General features: G+C 44.4%; 2 protein-coding genes across 3 annotated transcripts in view; one reads left to right on the top strand and one right to left on the bottom strand.

Moving 5' to 3' along the window:
- The first annotated feature begins 10,461 nt into the window (after positions 1–10,461).
- LOC140361373 (distal membrane-arm assembly complex protein 1-like) lies at positions 10,462–13,785 on the top strand. Its single transcript, XM_072447083.1, has 2 exons — positions 10,462–10,700; positions 13,257–13,785. The coding sequence occupies exons 1-2, from the start codon at positions 10,493–10,495 to the stop codon at positions 13,319–13,321; spliced, it is 273 nt and encodes a 90-aa protein (XP_072303184.1). The 5' UTR covers positions 10,462–10,492; the 3' UTR covers positions 13,322–13,785.
- Positions 13,786–16,635: 2,850 nt separating this feature from the next.
- The window catches only part of snx13 (sorting nexin 13), a 47,176-nt gene continuing 46,197 nt past the window's right edge, over positions 16,636–17,614 (bottom strand). For both annotated transcript variants that reach the window (XM_072447316.1, XM_072447318.1), the window contains exon 25: positions 16,636–17,614. This exon is cut by the window's right edge and continues 278 nt beyond it. The gene's annotated coding sequence lies outside the window, so the exon portion shown is untranslated.

Raw genomic sequence — 17,614 nt, 5'->3', positions numbered from 1 at the left:
TCCACACAGGGCAGGGACCACTTCACCAGGGGAGGGGCATCTGGGTCCACAGGTCCTCAGGAGTGAGAGAAAGAAAAAGAAGGCGGTGAACAGTTTGCAAGTGGAATTAAAAAATAAATATTGTTTGATAGCATAAGTAGTCAGAAGAAGAAGAGGATAGTGCTCAAGCTGTCATACTTCCCCCAGCATAGTTACTCCTAGGGCAGTGTAGCTAAAGCTGTGGGTTTATCTTTCTGTTCCTAACTACTCTGACCATAAGCGATTTCGAAGAGGAACGTTTTAAGCCTGGACTTAAATGAAGAGACTGTGTCAGCATATTTAACATGGGTCGGGAGCTGATTCCATAACACAGGAGCTTGGGAGCTAAACGCTCTACCTCCTACAGTACTTTTAGAGACTCTTGGCACCACCAGAAGGCCGGCATTCTGAGAGCGAAGAGCTCTGTTTGGATGATATGGTTCTATAGCATCTTTGAGGTAGGATGGGGCCACGTCATTTATGGCTTTGTAGGTCAAGAGTAGAATTTTGAATTTGATTCTAGACTCGACGGGGAGCCAGTGAAGAGACTTCAGCACTGGCGTAATGTGCTCTCTTCTTTTTGTTCCTGTTAGTAATCTTGCTGCTGCATTTTGAACCAGTTGAAAGCTTTTTATGGAGCTTTTAGGACACGCTGCATGCAGGGAGTTACAGTAGTCTAATCTAGTCGTTACAAATGCATGGATAAGTTTTTCGGCATCACTTTTAGGCAGGATTCTTCTGATTTTGGCGATGTTGCGCAAATGGAAATAGGCTGTTTTACAAGCTTGATTTATATGAGCTTTAAATGAGAGCTCCTGGTCAAATAAGACTCCAAGGTTTCTTACAGTAGAACTGGAGGCTACACTGACATTGTCCAGTGTGACTATCTGCTCAGATAGAGAGTCTCGTAGATGCTTAGGGCCAAGCACAATGACCTCGGTTTTTTCAGGGTTAAGAAGCAGGTAGTTTAGTGTCATCCAGGTTTTTATCTCCTTCACACAAGTACTAAGTCTGTCTACTTGATCGCTCTGATCAGGTTTCATTGATAAATACAGCTGAGTGTCATCTGCATAGCAGTGGAAGTTAATGTCATGCTTTCTGATAATGTTGCCTAATGGTAGCATATAAAGAGTAAACAGAATTGGACCGAGTACCGAACCCTGTGGCCCACCGTAAATTACTTTAGAGCATGGTGAGGAGCTCTGGTTTACATTAACAAATTGGAACATATCAGATAGATAGGATTTAAACCAGCTGAGGGCTGTTCCTCCAACACCTACATCACATTCTAACCTCTGCAGTAGAATGTTGTGGTCAATGGTGTCAAACGCTGCGCTGAGGTCCAACAGAACCAGGATTGAGACCAGTCCATCGTCAGCGGCTAATAACAAATCATTTGTGACTTTAACTAGTGCAGTTTCAGTGCTGTGGTGGGCTCTGAACCCTGACTGGAAAACTTCAAATAAGTTATTGTCCTGCAGGTGGCGACAAAGCTGTTTTACTACAACTTTTTCAAGGATTTTAGTGACGAAGGGAAGATTTGAAATAGGTCTGTAGTTTACCAATAGGTCGGGATCTAGATTAGGCTTTTTCAGAAGAGGTTTAATGACTGCATGTTTGAAGGACTGTGGAACATAGCCATTTTCGAGTGAAGTATTTATTATATTAAGAATAGGGTCTATAATTAGGGGGAGAATGTCTTTGAGGAGTCTGCTTGGAATGGGGTCTAGGACACAAGTTGAGCTTTTAGAGGACATAATGGCTGAAGTTATCTCTGCTTGATCAACAGCTGTGAACCTTTCTAGGTTTACAGGTGGATTTATATGGGACGTTAGATTTACAGCTTGGGCTAGTTCAGGGCTAATAGCCGGGGTAATTTCATCTAATTTATCTCTGATTGTTTTTATTTTATTGTTAAAAAATAGGAGGAAATCATCAGAGCTAAGTGTAGCTGGGATTGGGGGCTCTACTGCGCTGTGACAGTTTGTTAGCCTAGCTACAGTGCTGAAAAGGAATTAGTGTTACTTTTGTTGACTTCTATTAGATTTGAATAATATCTGGTTTGGGCCTTACGCAGAGCCTGCTTATAGGACAGCAGGCAACTTTTCCATGCTTTTAGGGATTCTTCGGTGTGAGAGCGACGAAATAATCCCTCTAACTTTCTAACTCTTTGTTTATGTGAACGCAGTTCTTGGTTGTACCATGGGGAGGCGCGCTTTGGCCTAATGACCTTCTGTTTTAACGGCGCGACAACGTCAAGAGCAGACTTCAGAGTGTTAGAGAGCGATGTGTTCCACTACATGTTAGCACTATATTGTTCGGCGTAGGGATACGCTCTGTTCAATTAAAAAAGGCGGAACCTCCTGTTCACTTGACTCACGGGACCGGAGCAGTGAACAGTGCGGCTACCGATAAAACGACACACGAGTCTTCTGTCCTGCATTATATACCTGGTGTACCAAGACTGAGTATTCTGCAAAGATGTCACAGTCAGATGGCAGGGGAGAGAGTGCACAAGCTGAGCGAAACGCTGCAATGAACCCAACAGGTTATGGGCCCAGGCAAACCCCAGGTACAGCAATGCACGGACGCGGACTACCGCCGAGGTTCGACGGAGACGAAGCCCGCTATCACATCTGGGAGGCAAGATTTTTAGCGTACTTGAAAACAATTGGCCTAAAAGACGCTATCCTCGGAGGTCAGGAAGCTGCAGCGGCTAACCCACAAGAGGCGGTGGAGGCCGGTAGGAAAAATGAACTAGCATATGCAGAAATGTGTGGATGTTTGGATGATAAGACACTTTTGCTAATCCTATATGAGGCGCCAGACGATGGAAAGAAAAGTTTGGAAATACTGAGGCGCCATTTTGAGTCTGAAGAAAAGCCGCGGATCGTGGGGCTTTACACGGAGCTAACCAATGTGCTAATGGCTAATGGGGAAGAGCTAGCGGACTATCTAGCACGTGTTGAGAAGATAGTGGCCGCACTAAACAGAGCTAAAGAGACCCTCAGTGATGCACTCTTGGTATCTATGGTGTTAAAAGGACTCACAGACGAATACAATCCATTTTCTGTGCATGTCACTCAGACAAGAGAAGTTTTAACCTTCAACGAGTTCAAAGCCAGGCTGAGGAGCTTCGAGTGCTCGCTACGCTACCGCAGCAGACCACGGGCCGACGAGGTAATGACCGCAAACTACAGAGCTGTCAAACCAAAGTTTAAAGACTACAAGGAGAAGAAATACTTCAAAGGGGAATGCTTTATTTGTGATAAAGTTGGGCACAAAGCAAGAGACTGTAGATACAAAGAGAAGAAAGCACAACGTGACTTCAGGGCTCCTGCTACACCAAACAGCAAGGTGGCCGCCATAAAAGACACTGGGCAGTACAGTTCTCGCACTAGAGACAACCAGAGAACAGAGGAGGAAACCTTCTTACTCAAGGCGACGGAATGGCAACCTCACAACGCCCAGCCGGAGGGACTACTTGTGGACAGCGGTGCCTCTGCCCACATCATCACCAACGAAGGAGCTTTCACCAGATTCGACGAGACGTTCTGGCCAAAGAACCACGTCATGCAGCTGGCAGATGGATCGCGGATCACTGGCAGCGTGCTGAAGAAAGGCGACGCCCAGATCAAACTTGCTGACAGCAGCGGCGGAGTGGTCAGTGTCAAGCTTACCAACGCCCTTTTGATCCCTGGATACCCACAGAACATCCTTTCTGTGGAGGCAGCAGCTTCAAAAGGAGCTAAGTTCAACTTTGAGATGAACAATAACAAAATGATCCTTCCTGATGGTACCACATGTGACATGAAGGTAAAAGACAGACTATACTATTTGGACGTTGTGGAAGAGAGCTGTAATGATTCTTGTAATGCATGTTTTGATCTGAAAACTTGGCATGAGATAATGGGTCATTGCAACTATGGTGACATATTAAAACTTGAAACGGTTGTAGATGGCATGAAAATCAAAGATGGAAAGTGCAAACCAAATCAGTGTGAAACATGTCTTCAGGGAAAATTCATCCAGAGCAGAAACAGAGAGGCAGATGTAAGAGCCAAAGCCCCTTTAGAGCTCATACATACAGACCTTGGTGGGCCTATTGCCCCAGAGTCACCTGAAGGGTACAAATATGCGATCACTTTCACTGATGATTTTTCTGGTGCAATCTATGTGTATTTCCTTAAAAACAAAAACAAGGCAGTAGAAGCTACAAAACAGTTCTTGGCCGACACAGCACCTTACGGTAAAGTGAAACGCCTGAGATCCGACAATGGGACAGAGTTTGTTGCTGAGGAGTATCAGTCACTACTGTTGGACAATACTATTAAGCATGAGAGGTCAGCACCCTACTCTCCCCATCAGAATGGGACTGCAGAGCGGAACTGGCGTACACTGTTTGAAATGGTGCGCTGCATGTTGATAGAGTCAGGACTACCAAAAGAGCTATGGCCCTATGCGGCTAGAACTGCAGCCATCATAAGAAACAGGTGTTACTGTAAGAGAACAGGAGAGACACCTTATTACCTTTTCACTGGCAAAAGACCAGATTTGTCAAAAATGAAAAAGTTTGGTTCAGATTGTGTGGTGTATGAACAAAACCGGAAAAAGCTAGATCCAAAAGGCAAAAAGGGAATTTTTGTGAGTTTTGACCGTCATTCACCAGCTTATCTGATTTATTTTCCAGAGACGAACAAAGTTCAAAAACACAGATTGGTCCACTTCATAACAAAAGAAGTGACTGAGAGGCAGACACAGACTGACATGGACCAAGCAGAGGACCACTACGTTGAGTGGGTAACGGCACCAACTGAAGTGACTCTACCACAGACTGACTGGGAAGAAACAAACGAGCAGGTTTCTAACCCAGACAGTGACGCAAAGACTGATACACAGACGCCACTTATAGGTAGAATTAGAAAGAAACCAAAGTATTTGGATGACTATGAATGTACAGTGCAGAGCAGTGAGTTAACTATCGACTACTGTTACAGAGCTACAGTTGGGCTGCCACAAACCTTTAAAGAGGCTCTGGCATCACCAATGGCTGACAACTGGAAAAAGGCAATGAGAGATGAAATGGAGACGTTTAAAGAAAATGACACCTTCTCACTTGTACCGTTACCAGAGGGTAGACAGACAGTGGGGGGAAGGTGGGTTTATGCGCTCAAAGAAGATGACCGGGGAAATGAAACATACAAGGCCAGATATGTGGCAAAAGGATACAGTCAGGTGGAGGGACTGGACTATTCTGAGACATTCTCACCGACTGCTAATTTGACTTCCTTACGTGTGCTGATGCAGCTGGCAGCACAGCATGATTTGAAATTACATCAAATGGATGTTAAAGCAGCTTACTTGCATGCACCTATTGACTGCGAAATATACATGGAACAACCAGAAGGTTTTCAGGCTAAACCAAAAAATGGTGCACAACTGGTGTGTAAATTGCATAAATCAATCTATGGGCTTAAACAGTCGGGCAGAAATTGGAACATTATGCTCCACAATTTCTTGCTTGAGAAGAATTTTGTGCAAAGTCAGGCAGACCACTGTATTTACACAAAACTGTCTGAAAATGAAAATGTAATTTTGTTAGTATGGGTTGATGATATTGTTGTGGCTGCAACCAATGAAAAGTGTTTAAAGGAGGTCAAAGAGGAACTAAAAAGTACATTTAAAATGAAAGACCTCGGACAACTTACTCTTTTCTTAGGGATTGATTTCACACAAAAAGAGGGTTCTATCACAATGAACCAGACCAGATACATTGCCAAAATTTTGGAAAGATTTGGAATGTCTGATTGCAAATCCAGAGCAACTCCTAGTGAAATAAAGTGTGATTTGACTCCAGACGGGGATCAAACTGATCAAAGAAAATACAGGGGGATGTTGGGCAGCCTCATCTATATCATGACTTGTACTAGGCCTGATGTGAGTTGGATAGTGAGCAGATTGTCACAATGTCTGTCAGATCCCAGAGAGAAACACATGACAGCTTTAAAGCATGTGTACAGGTACCTACAAGGGACAAAGGACTATAAGTTGTGTTACCACAAATGTGACACTAAACTTCAACTAATGGGATATTCTGATGCAGACTGGGCCAACGACCCAGAGGACAGAAAGAGCATTACAGGCTACTGCTACAGTCTAAGCCAGAACGGTGCGATTGTTTCGTGGAAAACAAAGAAACAGCAAACTGTTGCACTATCAACGTGTGAAGCAGAATATGTGGCGCTAGCCGCTACTATTCAAGAAGCACTTTACCTCACACAACTTTTGACGGACATGGACCCTAACTTTGAACCAACAACAAAGGTCTTTGAGGACAACCAAGGGACTATACGTCTTGCGAGGAATCCTGTAAACCGCCAGCGGAGCAAACATGTAGACATTAAATACCACTTTATCAGGTCTAATGTGTTGCAGGGTAAAATACTCCTTGTGTACTGTCCTACTGAGAACATGGTCGCAGATGTGTTCACAAAATCTGCCACAAGGGTCAAAATTGAAAAGTTTTGTGATTATATGTTTGGTAACTAATGCTTATTGAAATGTGAGTGGCACCATCGAGTGGGGGTGTTAGAGAGCGATGTGTTCCACTACATGTTAGCACTATATTGTTCGGCGTAGGGATACGCTCTGTTCAATTAAAAAAGGCGGAACCTCCTGTTCACTTGACTCACGGGACCGGAGCAGTGAACAGTGCGGCTACCGATAAAACGACACACGAGTCTTCTGTCCTGCATTATATACCTGGTGTACCAAGACTGAGTATTCTGCAAAGATGTCACAGTCAGATGGCACGGGAGAGAGTGCACAAGCTGAGCGAAACGCTGCAATGAACCCAACACAGAGAATTCATGGTCAAGTCGACACATTGATCACTTAAACTGGGACTAAAACTGTTCTCAGCAGGATCACATGACATGTCACTGAATATTGGCTCTATTATTTCTTTGAATTTTGAGATAGATTTTTCAGATTTTGTCCTTTTCATTGTAACTTTATTTTGTGGGACTGGATGATCTTTAAGAATAAACTGAAAGGTAATTAGGAAATGATCTGACAATATAGGGTTTTGAGGGAGGACAATGAGGTCACTAATCTCTGTTCCATACGTTAGGACAAGATCCAGAGTGTTCTTATGAGTGTGAGTCGCTTTATTTACATTCTGAGTGAAACCAATGCTGTCTAACAAGGCGCTGAAGGCATTACTGAGAGCGTCATCACTCATGTTCACGTGGATATTAAAGTCTCCAACTATAACTATTTTATCCCAGGCTAACACTAAGTTTGATATAAAGTCAGAAAACTCTGTTAAAAACTCTGAGTAGGGACCAGGAGGTCGGTAGATAACTATGAACAAAACTCCTTTTTGGTTTTTCATATTTGGACATGTGATTGACAGCATAAGGCTTTCAAATGAGTGAAATGCGTTGTTAGTTTTAGGGCTCATGAGTCGCTTGAGTGTGAGATCACTGCCACACCACCACCTCGGCCTGTGCTCCTGGCAGTCTGAAAGTTAACATGGCTGGGTGGGGTGGACTCATTTAGTCTGACGTAGTCGTCTTGTTGAAGCCACGTTTCAGTTAGAGCTAGAAGATCTATGTTATAGTCACTAATTAATTCATTAACTAAGAGCGATTTGGAGGAAATTGCTCTAATGTTTAGCAGTCCACATTTTACGTGTTTATTCATTTGTGTATTTGTGTCATTTGTGATTGTTATTTTCCTTAAGTTATTTGGTCTGACGCCTGAAATATTTTTTCTGAGATGTGACTTTTTGGCATTATTTGTACGAGGGACACGAGAGACACGAGGGACACACACAGTCTCTATCTGTCTTGAATCTGAACACTTCACATGTAACAGAACGGGCGAGAGTTCAGCGACAGAGGAGCGTCTTGAACTGCTGCTCTGCACCTGGGGCTCATCCCTAGATGGTCACTTAACACGACTAAGACTATCGGTCAAATTCCGAACTAATAGGGATGTACCCTCCGAAGTCGGATGGATGCCATCCCTGCGTATGAGCCCGGGCTTTCCCCAAAACGCACTCCAGTTATCAATAAAGACAACGTTGTTTTGAGGGCACCATCTGGATAACCAGTTGTTGAATGCTGAGAGACGGCTGTACAATTCAAATTGATCCGATTGGGCAGGGGACCAGAAAATATTACAGTGTCCGACATCGACTTCGCTAGGTCACACACAGGGCCGGCCCAGCCTATAAGTGAACTAAGCAGCCGCGTAGGGCCCCGAGGCGTTAATAGGGCCCCCAATCTGGCAACCCGTCTTATGCGAAGTGCAAGCGCAGCGTGCGCCACTAGTGTAGCAGCGCTGCTGGCGCGGCAGCGCACACAGCGGTAACATATAACGCACAAACCGCATTTATTTGTAATGACAATCTGGCAACCAAGACACCAAACCTGCGCTGATTGGTCAACTTCATTGTGCGCGAGGAGCTCGAGAGCAAAACATAAACACAACAGAACGTGGTCCCTGCGTGGTCCTCATGTCCAGAGGAATATATCTCCTGGTGCCGAAAAACAAAAGAAGAAACTTCTTGACGATGTAAAGAAACTGCAAACTCAACAACACTCTCAGGTTTTGAACTTCTCTTACAAAGAGACGGTTAATGCTGCTGTTTGAAACAACACGATTCTGTCACGTTAGTTCGCTCAGGCTGGAGGCGACGAGAGCTCTGCCCCGCGCATAATAATGTGTCTGAATGAAAGATAATGAGCTTAACATTTACACCAGCCCCGTAGTGTCAGCTGCAGGTGAGGCCGGGGAGGGGCGTCTATGGCCCGGGTCACGAAGAGGCGGAGATCCGGTCCGGACGAGCGCCGTCTCGTCCAGAACCTCTGACGTGAAACTTTGGAGTGAACAGTGTGCGGCCCTGTCCCGGGCCCCTGTCCCGGGCCCCTGTGCAGCCTCAGTTAGAGATGAGCGGTTTGAGTTTGCGTCCCTCTCTCTCACATCTCCATGTGTGAGATCAATCGTGACTCGTGATGTCTGTTTTACTTTGACTTCTTAACGTGCAATGAGAGGAACGTAAAGGTTTATGCACGTAAGGTCCATCAGCCAATCACATCGCAGCATTGTTTCATGTCCAGTGTGTGATGTTCAGATCAGAACAAACATTTATATTCTAATTCACTTTTAATAGAGCAATAAAACATTTCAATTTATTTAAAAAGCATCATTAGACTATTTGTTATAAATTATAATAAATTGATAGTGAAAAATAACCAGACATATTATAATTACGTCTGTTATAGAATAATACTATATATTTCTATACAAAAGTGGCAAAGTTTCAGAAACGCTGTCGCTTCACAATAGCTAGGTTTGGACCTTCACTTCTCCTTCTGTTCATTCTCTGGGAATAACATGTTTGCACTGTTTTATCAGTGTTAATTGTTAATCAAGCAATGCTTATGCTATTTTTTTTTAATTTAATATAACTTCTTTTGTCACTTTGGCAAGAAGGAACAGTTGGGAGCTGTAAAAGATAAATTAGTAAGGATAACTATTACTTTTACATTTTCAGTTAAAATGAATCAATTTGATCATAATTATTTTTCATAGCCAATATTGTATTGAGTAATTAAGTACACTAATGTATTAATAACTGGCTTTAGTCATTTTCTCCTGGCACAGTTTCATCACATCATCATTTTATAGCATTACAACCTCAACATTTTACTCTTACTTTAGCCGGCTGGACCACATTAAAATGCAGCAGAAGACCCAAAAAAGGTCTGAAAATTTCTGGGGGAGGGCCCCCAGACCCCCCCTGTTCATTAATTTAAACTGCTAATGTGGCTGTCGACCCTTAACGCTCACAAATACGCCCAAAAACATATGTGGGACGTGTGTTATTTGTACAGGGAGTAGAGGTGATGTCAGCGGGATACCAAGTTGCATTGTGGGATTTAAGTTATCAATATTTGAGCTTGTGAGGTGTTGAGCATAAACTAACTGGCAAACAGATGCCCTGGAGTTTTGGTGCTTTGTTTGCGTTGAAGAAAGTTCCCATATGTGAATTGTTTACTGAGAATGGCAATAAAACTGATTCTGATGACGTGGTGAGGGGCCCCCAAATATGTTTTCGCTTAGGGCCCCCTGAAGGCTTGGGCCGGCCCTGGTCACACACCGCGGCTACTTGAACTTTGAGCACCTCTGATTGTCTCCGCCGGGCGTCATAACTCACGGAAGTGACGTTATGAGTGTATGATCTAGTGCTGACCTCCAGCACAGTAGGAGACGGAAATACCGACCCTGCCAAACAACACAAGAAGAAGAAGAAGTGTTACAACGCGCATGCGCGTCAGAGCTCAGGGTCGAATCGCCGGTTTCATAGGTCATCTCTGGTCATCTCTGGTCATCTCTGGTCATCTCTGGTCATCTCTGGTCATCTCTGGTCATCTCTGGTCATCTCTGGTCATCTCTGGTCATCATGTCGGAGGCTGAAGCCCCGGGGCCCACAGCCCCCAGCGCCGCTCCCGCTCCCGGGCAGCTCCTCGGAGGCTGCTGGAGCTGCCGTATTCTCTCCGGGGGCGCGCTGCTTCTCTCCGGGGCCTACGTGTTCAACGAAGCCCGGAAAGTGATGCGGAGAGGCGGGCCCACGTCCATGGGGACCGTGGCTCAGATCACCTTCGCTGCCAGTGAGTCACGAGCTCATGTTCTACAGGACTAATGTTCTCATTTATATATGATTATGTTTTATTTGAAACCCCATGAACGTCCTGGCGTCCCGGTTAAAAATGTGTTTAGTACAGCGGCTATTGAGCTAATATTCATTAAAGAAATATAAAACACATTTAGGCTACGACTACATTTACATATGATGTCAGAATGTTGCATCCACCCTTAAATCTAAATGTTGAATCTAAATGTACATGTAATTGTCACAGGAACACTAGACCTGAGCTCAGGATGAACGTGATGGTTCTTTCTGGTTCCAGTCAGGACCGAGCGTGGCGTCTGGACAGCACAGTCCATCCTGCTGGAGACAAACACATGGATACGTCTCTCAAAGTCTGGTTTAGACACTATAGTTTTGTTTTTGGCAATGTTTTTAGATGGTAAAAAGCTGCTGATGTTATTGATTTGATGTGTTAAAGTTCAAGTCTGAGTCCATTTTTACCTCCAGATTTATCACTTGGTTTGTAGGTTTTAGAGCGAGACTCTGGAGACGACGCTGACACTTTGTCTTTGTTTCTGAGACAAAGACGATGATTTCAGTCTTGTCTGAGTTCAGCTGGAGAAAGTTGTTTTGCCTCCACACACTGACTCTGGCACCAGCAGGAGGCCCTCTGGCACCAGCAGGAGGCCGGCCCTCTGGCACCAGCAGGAGGCCCTCTGGCACCAGCAGAAGGCCCTCTGGCCCCTGCAGGAGGCCCTCTGGCACCAGCAGGATGCCCTCTGACACCAGCAGGAGGCCGGCCCTCTGGCACCAGCAGGAGGCCCTCTGACACCAGCAGGAGGCCGGCCCTCTGGCACCAGCAGGAAGGAGGCCCTCTGGCACCAGCAGGAGGCCCTCTGACACCAGCAGGAGGCCGGCCCTCTGGCACCAGCAGGAAGGAGGCCCTCTGGCACCAGCAGGAGGCCCTCTGACACCAGCAGGAGGCCGGCCCTCTGGCACCAGCAGGAAGGAGGCCCTCTGGCACCAGCAGGAGGCCCTATGGCACCAGCAGGAGGCCCTCTGGCACCAGCAGGAAGGAGGCCCTCTGGCACCAGCAGGAGGGAGGCCCTCTGGCACCAGCAGGAAGGAGGCCCTCTGGCACCAGCAGGAAGGAGGCCCTCTGGCACCAGCAGGAAGGAGGCCCTCTGGCACCAGCAGGAAGGAGGCCCTCTGGCACCAGCAGGAAGGAGGCCCTCTGGCACCAGCAGGAGGCCCTCTGCCCTCTGGCACCAGCTGGAGGCCCTCTGGCACCAGCAGGAGGCCCTCTGCCCTCTGGCACCAGCAGGAGGCCCTCTGGCACCAGCAGGAGGCCCTCTGCCCTCTGGCACCAGCAGGAGGCCGGCCCACACACTGATCTGTTGGATGCAGTGACAGAGTGAATCCACTGGTCCATATTCACCTGCGACAGTGAAACATAGATCTGACTCGTCTGCACATTTTCGCTGCGTAACAAACAGCTGCAGAGGCTGAACAGAAATATGAACCCGTTTTGTAATTAGAAGATCCAGAGTGTGCCGGTCGTGCAGACCTCCAGCCTCCTGCTAACGTGGAGTCTAATGTGGCCTAATTATTCATTTAAAAAAACATTTGTTACATAACGATCTGACAATGAGCACAGCAAGTTTCAGACTAGTGTCAGTGGGACTGGACATTATCTTTTCACAGGGAATATGAGTAACATTTTTCAGATTGGGTCGTAAAGAAGAATGTAAAGAGCAAAGAAACAGCGATGAACACTGATGTGTCACTAAATGTGTACATTTATACAGCACAAAATGGACTTTACTATTATCATCTCTTCTTGTTTCCTCTGCCCTGATCAGTTTATACCTTGCACAGTCCACAGTAAAAATAATCAATTATAATTATAATAGAAGAGGCCTACCTCTTACCACATTGTTAATTAAATACTTTGCCTACATAAGCCAACATTTTTTTTATAGTAATAACTTAAGTCCTTATTTGGGTGGGAGCAAATTATTGCAATAATATCGATACTGCAGTACTTGACCCCCATATTGAAAATCACAGTTTTTCAGCTGAACTGTAGTGGATGGTGAGAGTCAAAGAGCAAGTTTGTGCCTTTCTTATGTACAGTTCTTCTAACTAGAGCTTCCCGTCCTCTCCTCTCTTTTGAAGACCGTGAGGTGAAGATTGTAACCAGGGACAAGAGTTGGTTTGGAAGAGGAGTTAAGGAGGCCACTTTTTAAACAGAAACGGGGGTTTAAGGTTAAGTTAACCGGCGTCTACAAGAATATTTTGAGGGCGCTGCAGCCAGGGCTAAGGTTAGAAAGACCTTTAGTTTCAGATGAAGCGTAGGCAGGATTAGATCCAGCATTTTGTCATAGTATTTAAATGTAGTTGTATAATAGCCTAATTATGTTCCATATTTCTTAAATGCTGAGAGAAATGGCAAAAAGTGAAGAGAACACGCCAAAGTTTGAAATGGTTTAATTGCAATTGTGGATTTGGCGCCTTATAATGTGCTAATAGTTCTACTGACCAGAACAAACCTCATGTTCGCTCTCCTCTGCAGGTATCGCCGCCTGGGGCCTGGTTCTGCTCACGGATCCGGTCGGAAAGTCTCAGAGGAAGACCTGAGGACCTGAGGACCTGAGGACCTGAAGACCTGAGGACCTGAGGACCTGAAGACCTGAGGACCTGAGGACCTGAGGACCTGAAGACCTGAGGACCTGAAGACCTGAGGACCTGAAGACCTGAGGACCTGAAGACCTGAGGACCTGAGGACCTGAAGACCTGAGGACCTGAAGAACGTGACCCGTGTTGTGCACTTTATCCACAGGGAGGGGCTGAATGCTGTTGCCGGGAGACAGATCATCACCATGTGTTTTACTGGACACACATTCACAAAGCGATAGACTATTTTTGACAGCGATGTATTTAGGTCTCAAACCTCCCGCCATGAACATAATGGATGGATCTATGGAACATACTTTTGGTCGCCGGGAAGAAGGCGATAACAAAAAAGCGTGCGCGGATGTGGATATATATATTTTTTAAAAACTTCCCTGTTTCTTTATTTCAGTTTTGTTGCCGTGTGTTTAAAGAAAATAATAATTAGTGAAAACAAAAATAAAGAAAAAAGTTCTGAGATTGTGTGTATATAAAAGTATAAAGACGGTGGTTTTTCAGCTCTCGCGGTCAAAATGTCGATTGTTGCTCTAGGTCCACGTGTCTGGAGCTGTTTATTCCTCAGTATTCCTGGATTCTAGGGGCTACAAACTGTGATGGAAATGACAAAAGCAAGTGCCTATATTCGAGACTACATTTTCAATAATCCTACACAAATACACATTTAAATGCTACACTGTGAGGCAAATAGTGGTTACACCAGATACTGACCCAGATACTGACCCTGACCCCCTACTAAAGCAAAACTGAACATTTCGAAGTGGCCTAAGGCTCCTGTGCAATACTGTCTGATCAGAAGCTTGATATGCCACACCTTTGAGGTGGGATGGATCATCTTGGCAAATTTGTACTCACTTTTTTAGACAAGTGTATATAAACTATTTAGTGTATGTATATATATATATTTTATATATATATATATACATATATATACATATATACATATATATAATATTTATATATATATATATAAACAAATATATATATATATATATATTTATACATATGTATGAATATATATATATATTTATACATATGTATAAATATATATATATATATTTATACATATGTATAAATATTTATAAATATTCATATATTTCAGCTCATGAAAAAAAAGAGCGTTACATTTTTGTATTCAGTGTACAGGTTATGCTCCACTGAATTGATCATAGAGATTGCAAAACTTTGTCATATTATAGTTTTTAGCTAAATTGTCAACTGTAAGAAATAGTTAAACTCAGGTCAAGTTAAAATGGGCGACCCTGTCCCTGGAGGGCCCTGTCCCTGGAGGGGCCTGTCCCTGGAGGGCCCTTCAACAGGAATGGTTTTCCCTCAATTTGATTTATTTTTTGTTTGATTGGGTTTTGGGTTCATTGCATTTTTTTGGCATTGTGGGAAAAAGAATTTCCCAATACTCTGGCCCTCATTGGCCCTTTGACTGAACTTTGGAGGTGGACTGACCAGAGGATCTGCCAGGATTAGTCAGCAACTTGTTCCCTGTCATCGTCTTTGGCCCAAAGAAACAAAGAGAAAGTGTGTCTAAAATCTGTAAACAAAGAAAGAAATTTAGGACTAATAATGGACCTGAATTTCAATAGCTCAATTCAATAACATCAGTAGCATTTTTCATCTGAAAAACTTCTAAACCAGACTTGGAGACTCCACGCATTTGTCTCCAGTAGATTAGACTGTAACGGCCGCTCACTGGTCTCTCCAAACGAGCTGTAAAACAGCTGCAGTACATCCAGAACGCTGCTGCTCGGGTCCTGACTAGAACCAGGAAGTACCATCACATTAGTCCTGACTAGAACCAGGAAGTACCATCACATTAGTCCTGACCAGAACCAGGAAGTACCATCACATTAGTCCTGACTAGAACCAGGAAGTACCATCACATTGGTCCTGACTAGAACCAGGAAGTACCATCACATTAGTCCTGACTAGAACCAGGAAGTACCATCACATTAGTCCTGACTAGAACCAGGAAGTACCATCACATTAGTCCTGACTAGAACCAGGAAGTACCATCACATTAGTCCTGACTAGAACCAGGAAGTACCATCACATTAGTCCTGACTAGAACCAGGAAGTACCATCACATTGGTCCTGACTAGAACCAGGAAGTACCATCACATTAGTCCTGACTAGAACCAGGAAGTACCATCACATTAGTCCTGACTAGAACCAGGAAGTACCATCACATTAGTCCTGACTAGAACCAGGAAGTACCATCACATTAGTCCTGTTCTCAGGTCTCTGCACTGCCCCCTGTGGCTCAGAGAAGAGACTTTAAAGCAGCTCTGCTTGTGTACAAGTCTCTCCATGGCCTAGCACCAAAGAAAATCAGACATGTTCATGTCATAAGAACCATCTTGATCTCTGAGAATCTCAGAAAATGGCCTTCTGCTGGTGCCAGAGGCAGGACTAAACTTGGGGAGTCAGCGTTCCAGTTTTATGGAGGCAAATTCTGGAACAGTCTCCTACGTTGGTATTTTTCATTTATTTTTTGTCATGTGATTTACATTTTATTGTAATTGTATCGTGTTTTTATGAGTGACATTTGTATGAACTGTGCTTTACACGGTGTTCGTTATGGACAAACCGCCTCTAGCACAGAAATCCCAAAACTGAACACCGCTCGGGTTCAGATTGTGAGGGCAGTTTTTCAAAATCACCCTCTCCGGGTGTCACTGTCGTTGCCCACGTGCGTCGAAGGCTCGAAGTAGAATAACGGAGACCCTGGCCCGTGCACTGCTCAGGGCCCCTCCCAGCGGCTCCAGGTCCTACACCGTTGTTCAGCCCAGAAGCCGACACAACCCGAAGGTGACCCTCTCGTTCATTGGGGTGAACTCCTGGCTAAGCTGGCATAAGCCCACCCCAGCTCGGGGGTCACAAACTGTATCTGGCCTTTTTTTCCTCGGGTCATAAAGGTCTGATCTTGGTCAGACCCATCACCTGGGACCTGTTTGCCTTGGGCGACCCTTCCAGTGGCATGAGGCCACAACATGGTCATAGCTCATGGATGGTTCGGGTGGCGGCTCAAGGGTTAAATGAAGGTAAATTGAATACACAGTACATAAATGTATTTACACCTGTAGGTCTACAGATTTATAACTGTTCTGTATAAAAAATTCCAACTCAGCTGTTAAATCCTAAATCAGGTCATGCTCATTATTTCATGTATTTGACTTTGAAAACTCCACATTAAGTCAAAGTATTCTCTTCACTTGAAGGCAGATTTACTTATTCATTCCATTCAGGTATTTGCCAGATGTAGCCACACAGCGGCTCACTAGTAACTTTATTAGTGTGATACTGCTGCTCAGAATCAGAAGCATGAGGCAAAAACACACAAGTCATTTCAGTCGCATAAAATTTTGTGACATCTTATTTTTTTGAGATTAAAGGAAAATAAGAAAATAGAGTTGACGATACATTTAGGCACACTAACACAACTGTACACACATTTGTACAACTGTCATCGTAGTAGCTCATTTCAGTAAATGGGTGTTTTGCAAATCTCTGTTAATGCCCAGAGAGAAAGTGACACTGTCCTGCTACAAACACACATTAACGAGGAGAAAAGGACGAAACATACACCACACCAGCCTCACGTTATCACCCACACAACGGAATGTTGTCAGATAAAACCATTTAAGGAGAGGGGTCCTATTAAAATAGAATATACTTTTGTAATGCACATGCAATGCAGGCGTATAGAAAAATATTGCACAAGTAAAGTCATGAATAAAAGCAATTAAAATACACGTTTCTTTCACACTGGGAACCCCCAACACACACACACACACACACACACACACACACTTCTCAATCATCAACATTCAGTGCTGAGGATTAGCAAACTGAGCTGGAGTTGTCACTGATGTTCTGAACTCAAGACAAAGAACCGTTAATGTTCATTTAACACACTTCAGTCACATTTGAAGATTTGCTCAGTGCTACTGCTATATTTGGTTTCTAATGTTTAGAACATGGACAGGAGTAGGAAGGTAAGGCAGGAGTGACTCGAATGTGACCTACGGCTACGGCCAAACAGAACTTTAAAACAGGAACAAGTGTCTTCACAAATCCATGATTGGTTATTTTGTTGCTGGATCCCCCGTTCGACCCGCCCACCTCCAAAACAGGTGAGTTTGTCACCGTGGGAGAGCTACAGAACAGAGAGCAAAGATTGTCTACTGTCACAGACAGCAAAGAGCGTCACAAGTCACAGAGGGGGCA

Source organism: Eucyclogobius newberryi, unplaced genomic scaffold (assembly GCF_026437365.1).
Source record: "Eucyclogobius newberryi isolate DKJ021-1_F unplaced genomic scaffold, fEucNew1.0.hap1 SCAF_16, whole genome shotgun sequence".
NCBI classification, from domain to species: Eukaryota; Metazoa; Chordata; class Actinopteri; order Gobiiformes; family Gobiidae; genus Eucyclogobius; species Eucyclogobius newberryi.
Note: the sequence above shows the minus strand (reverse complement) of the source record. Positions and strands in the feature narration are given on the sequence as shown.

Bases quoted from the DNA above. Each gene is read 5' to 3' on its own strand.
- LOC140361373 (XM_072447083.1), top strand. From the start codon at position 10,493: ATGTCGGAGGCTGAAGCCCCGGGGCCCACAGCCCCCAGCGCCGCTCCC. The intron at 10,701-13,256 runs GTGAGTCACGAG...TCTCCTCTGCAG, and splicing joins TCAGATCACCTTCGCTGCCA to GTATCGCCGCCTGGGGCCTG.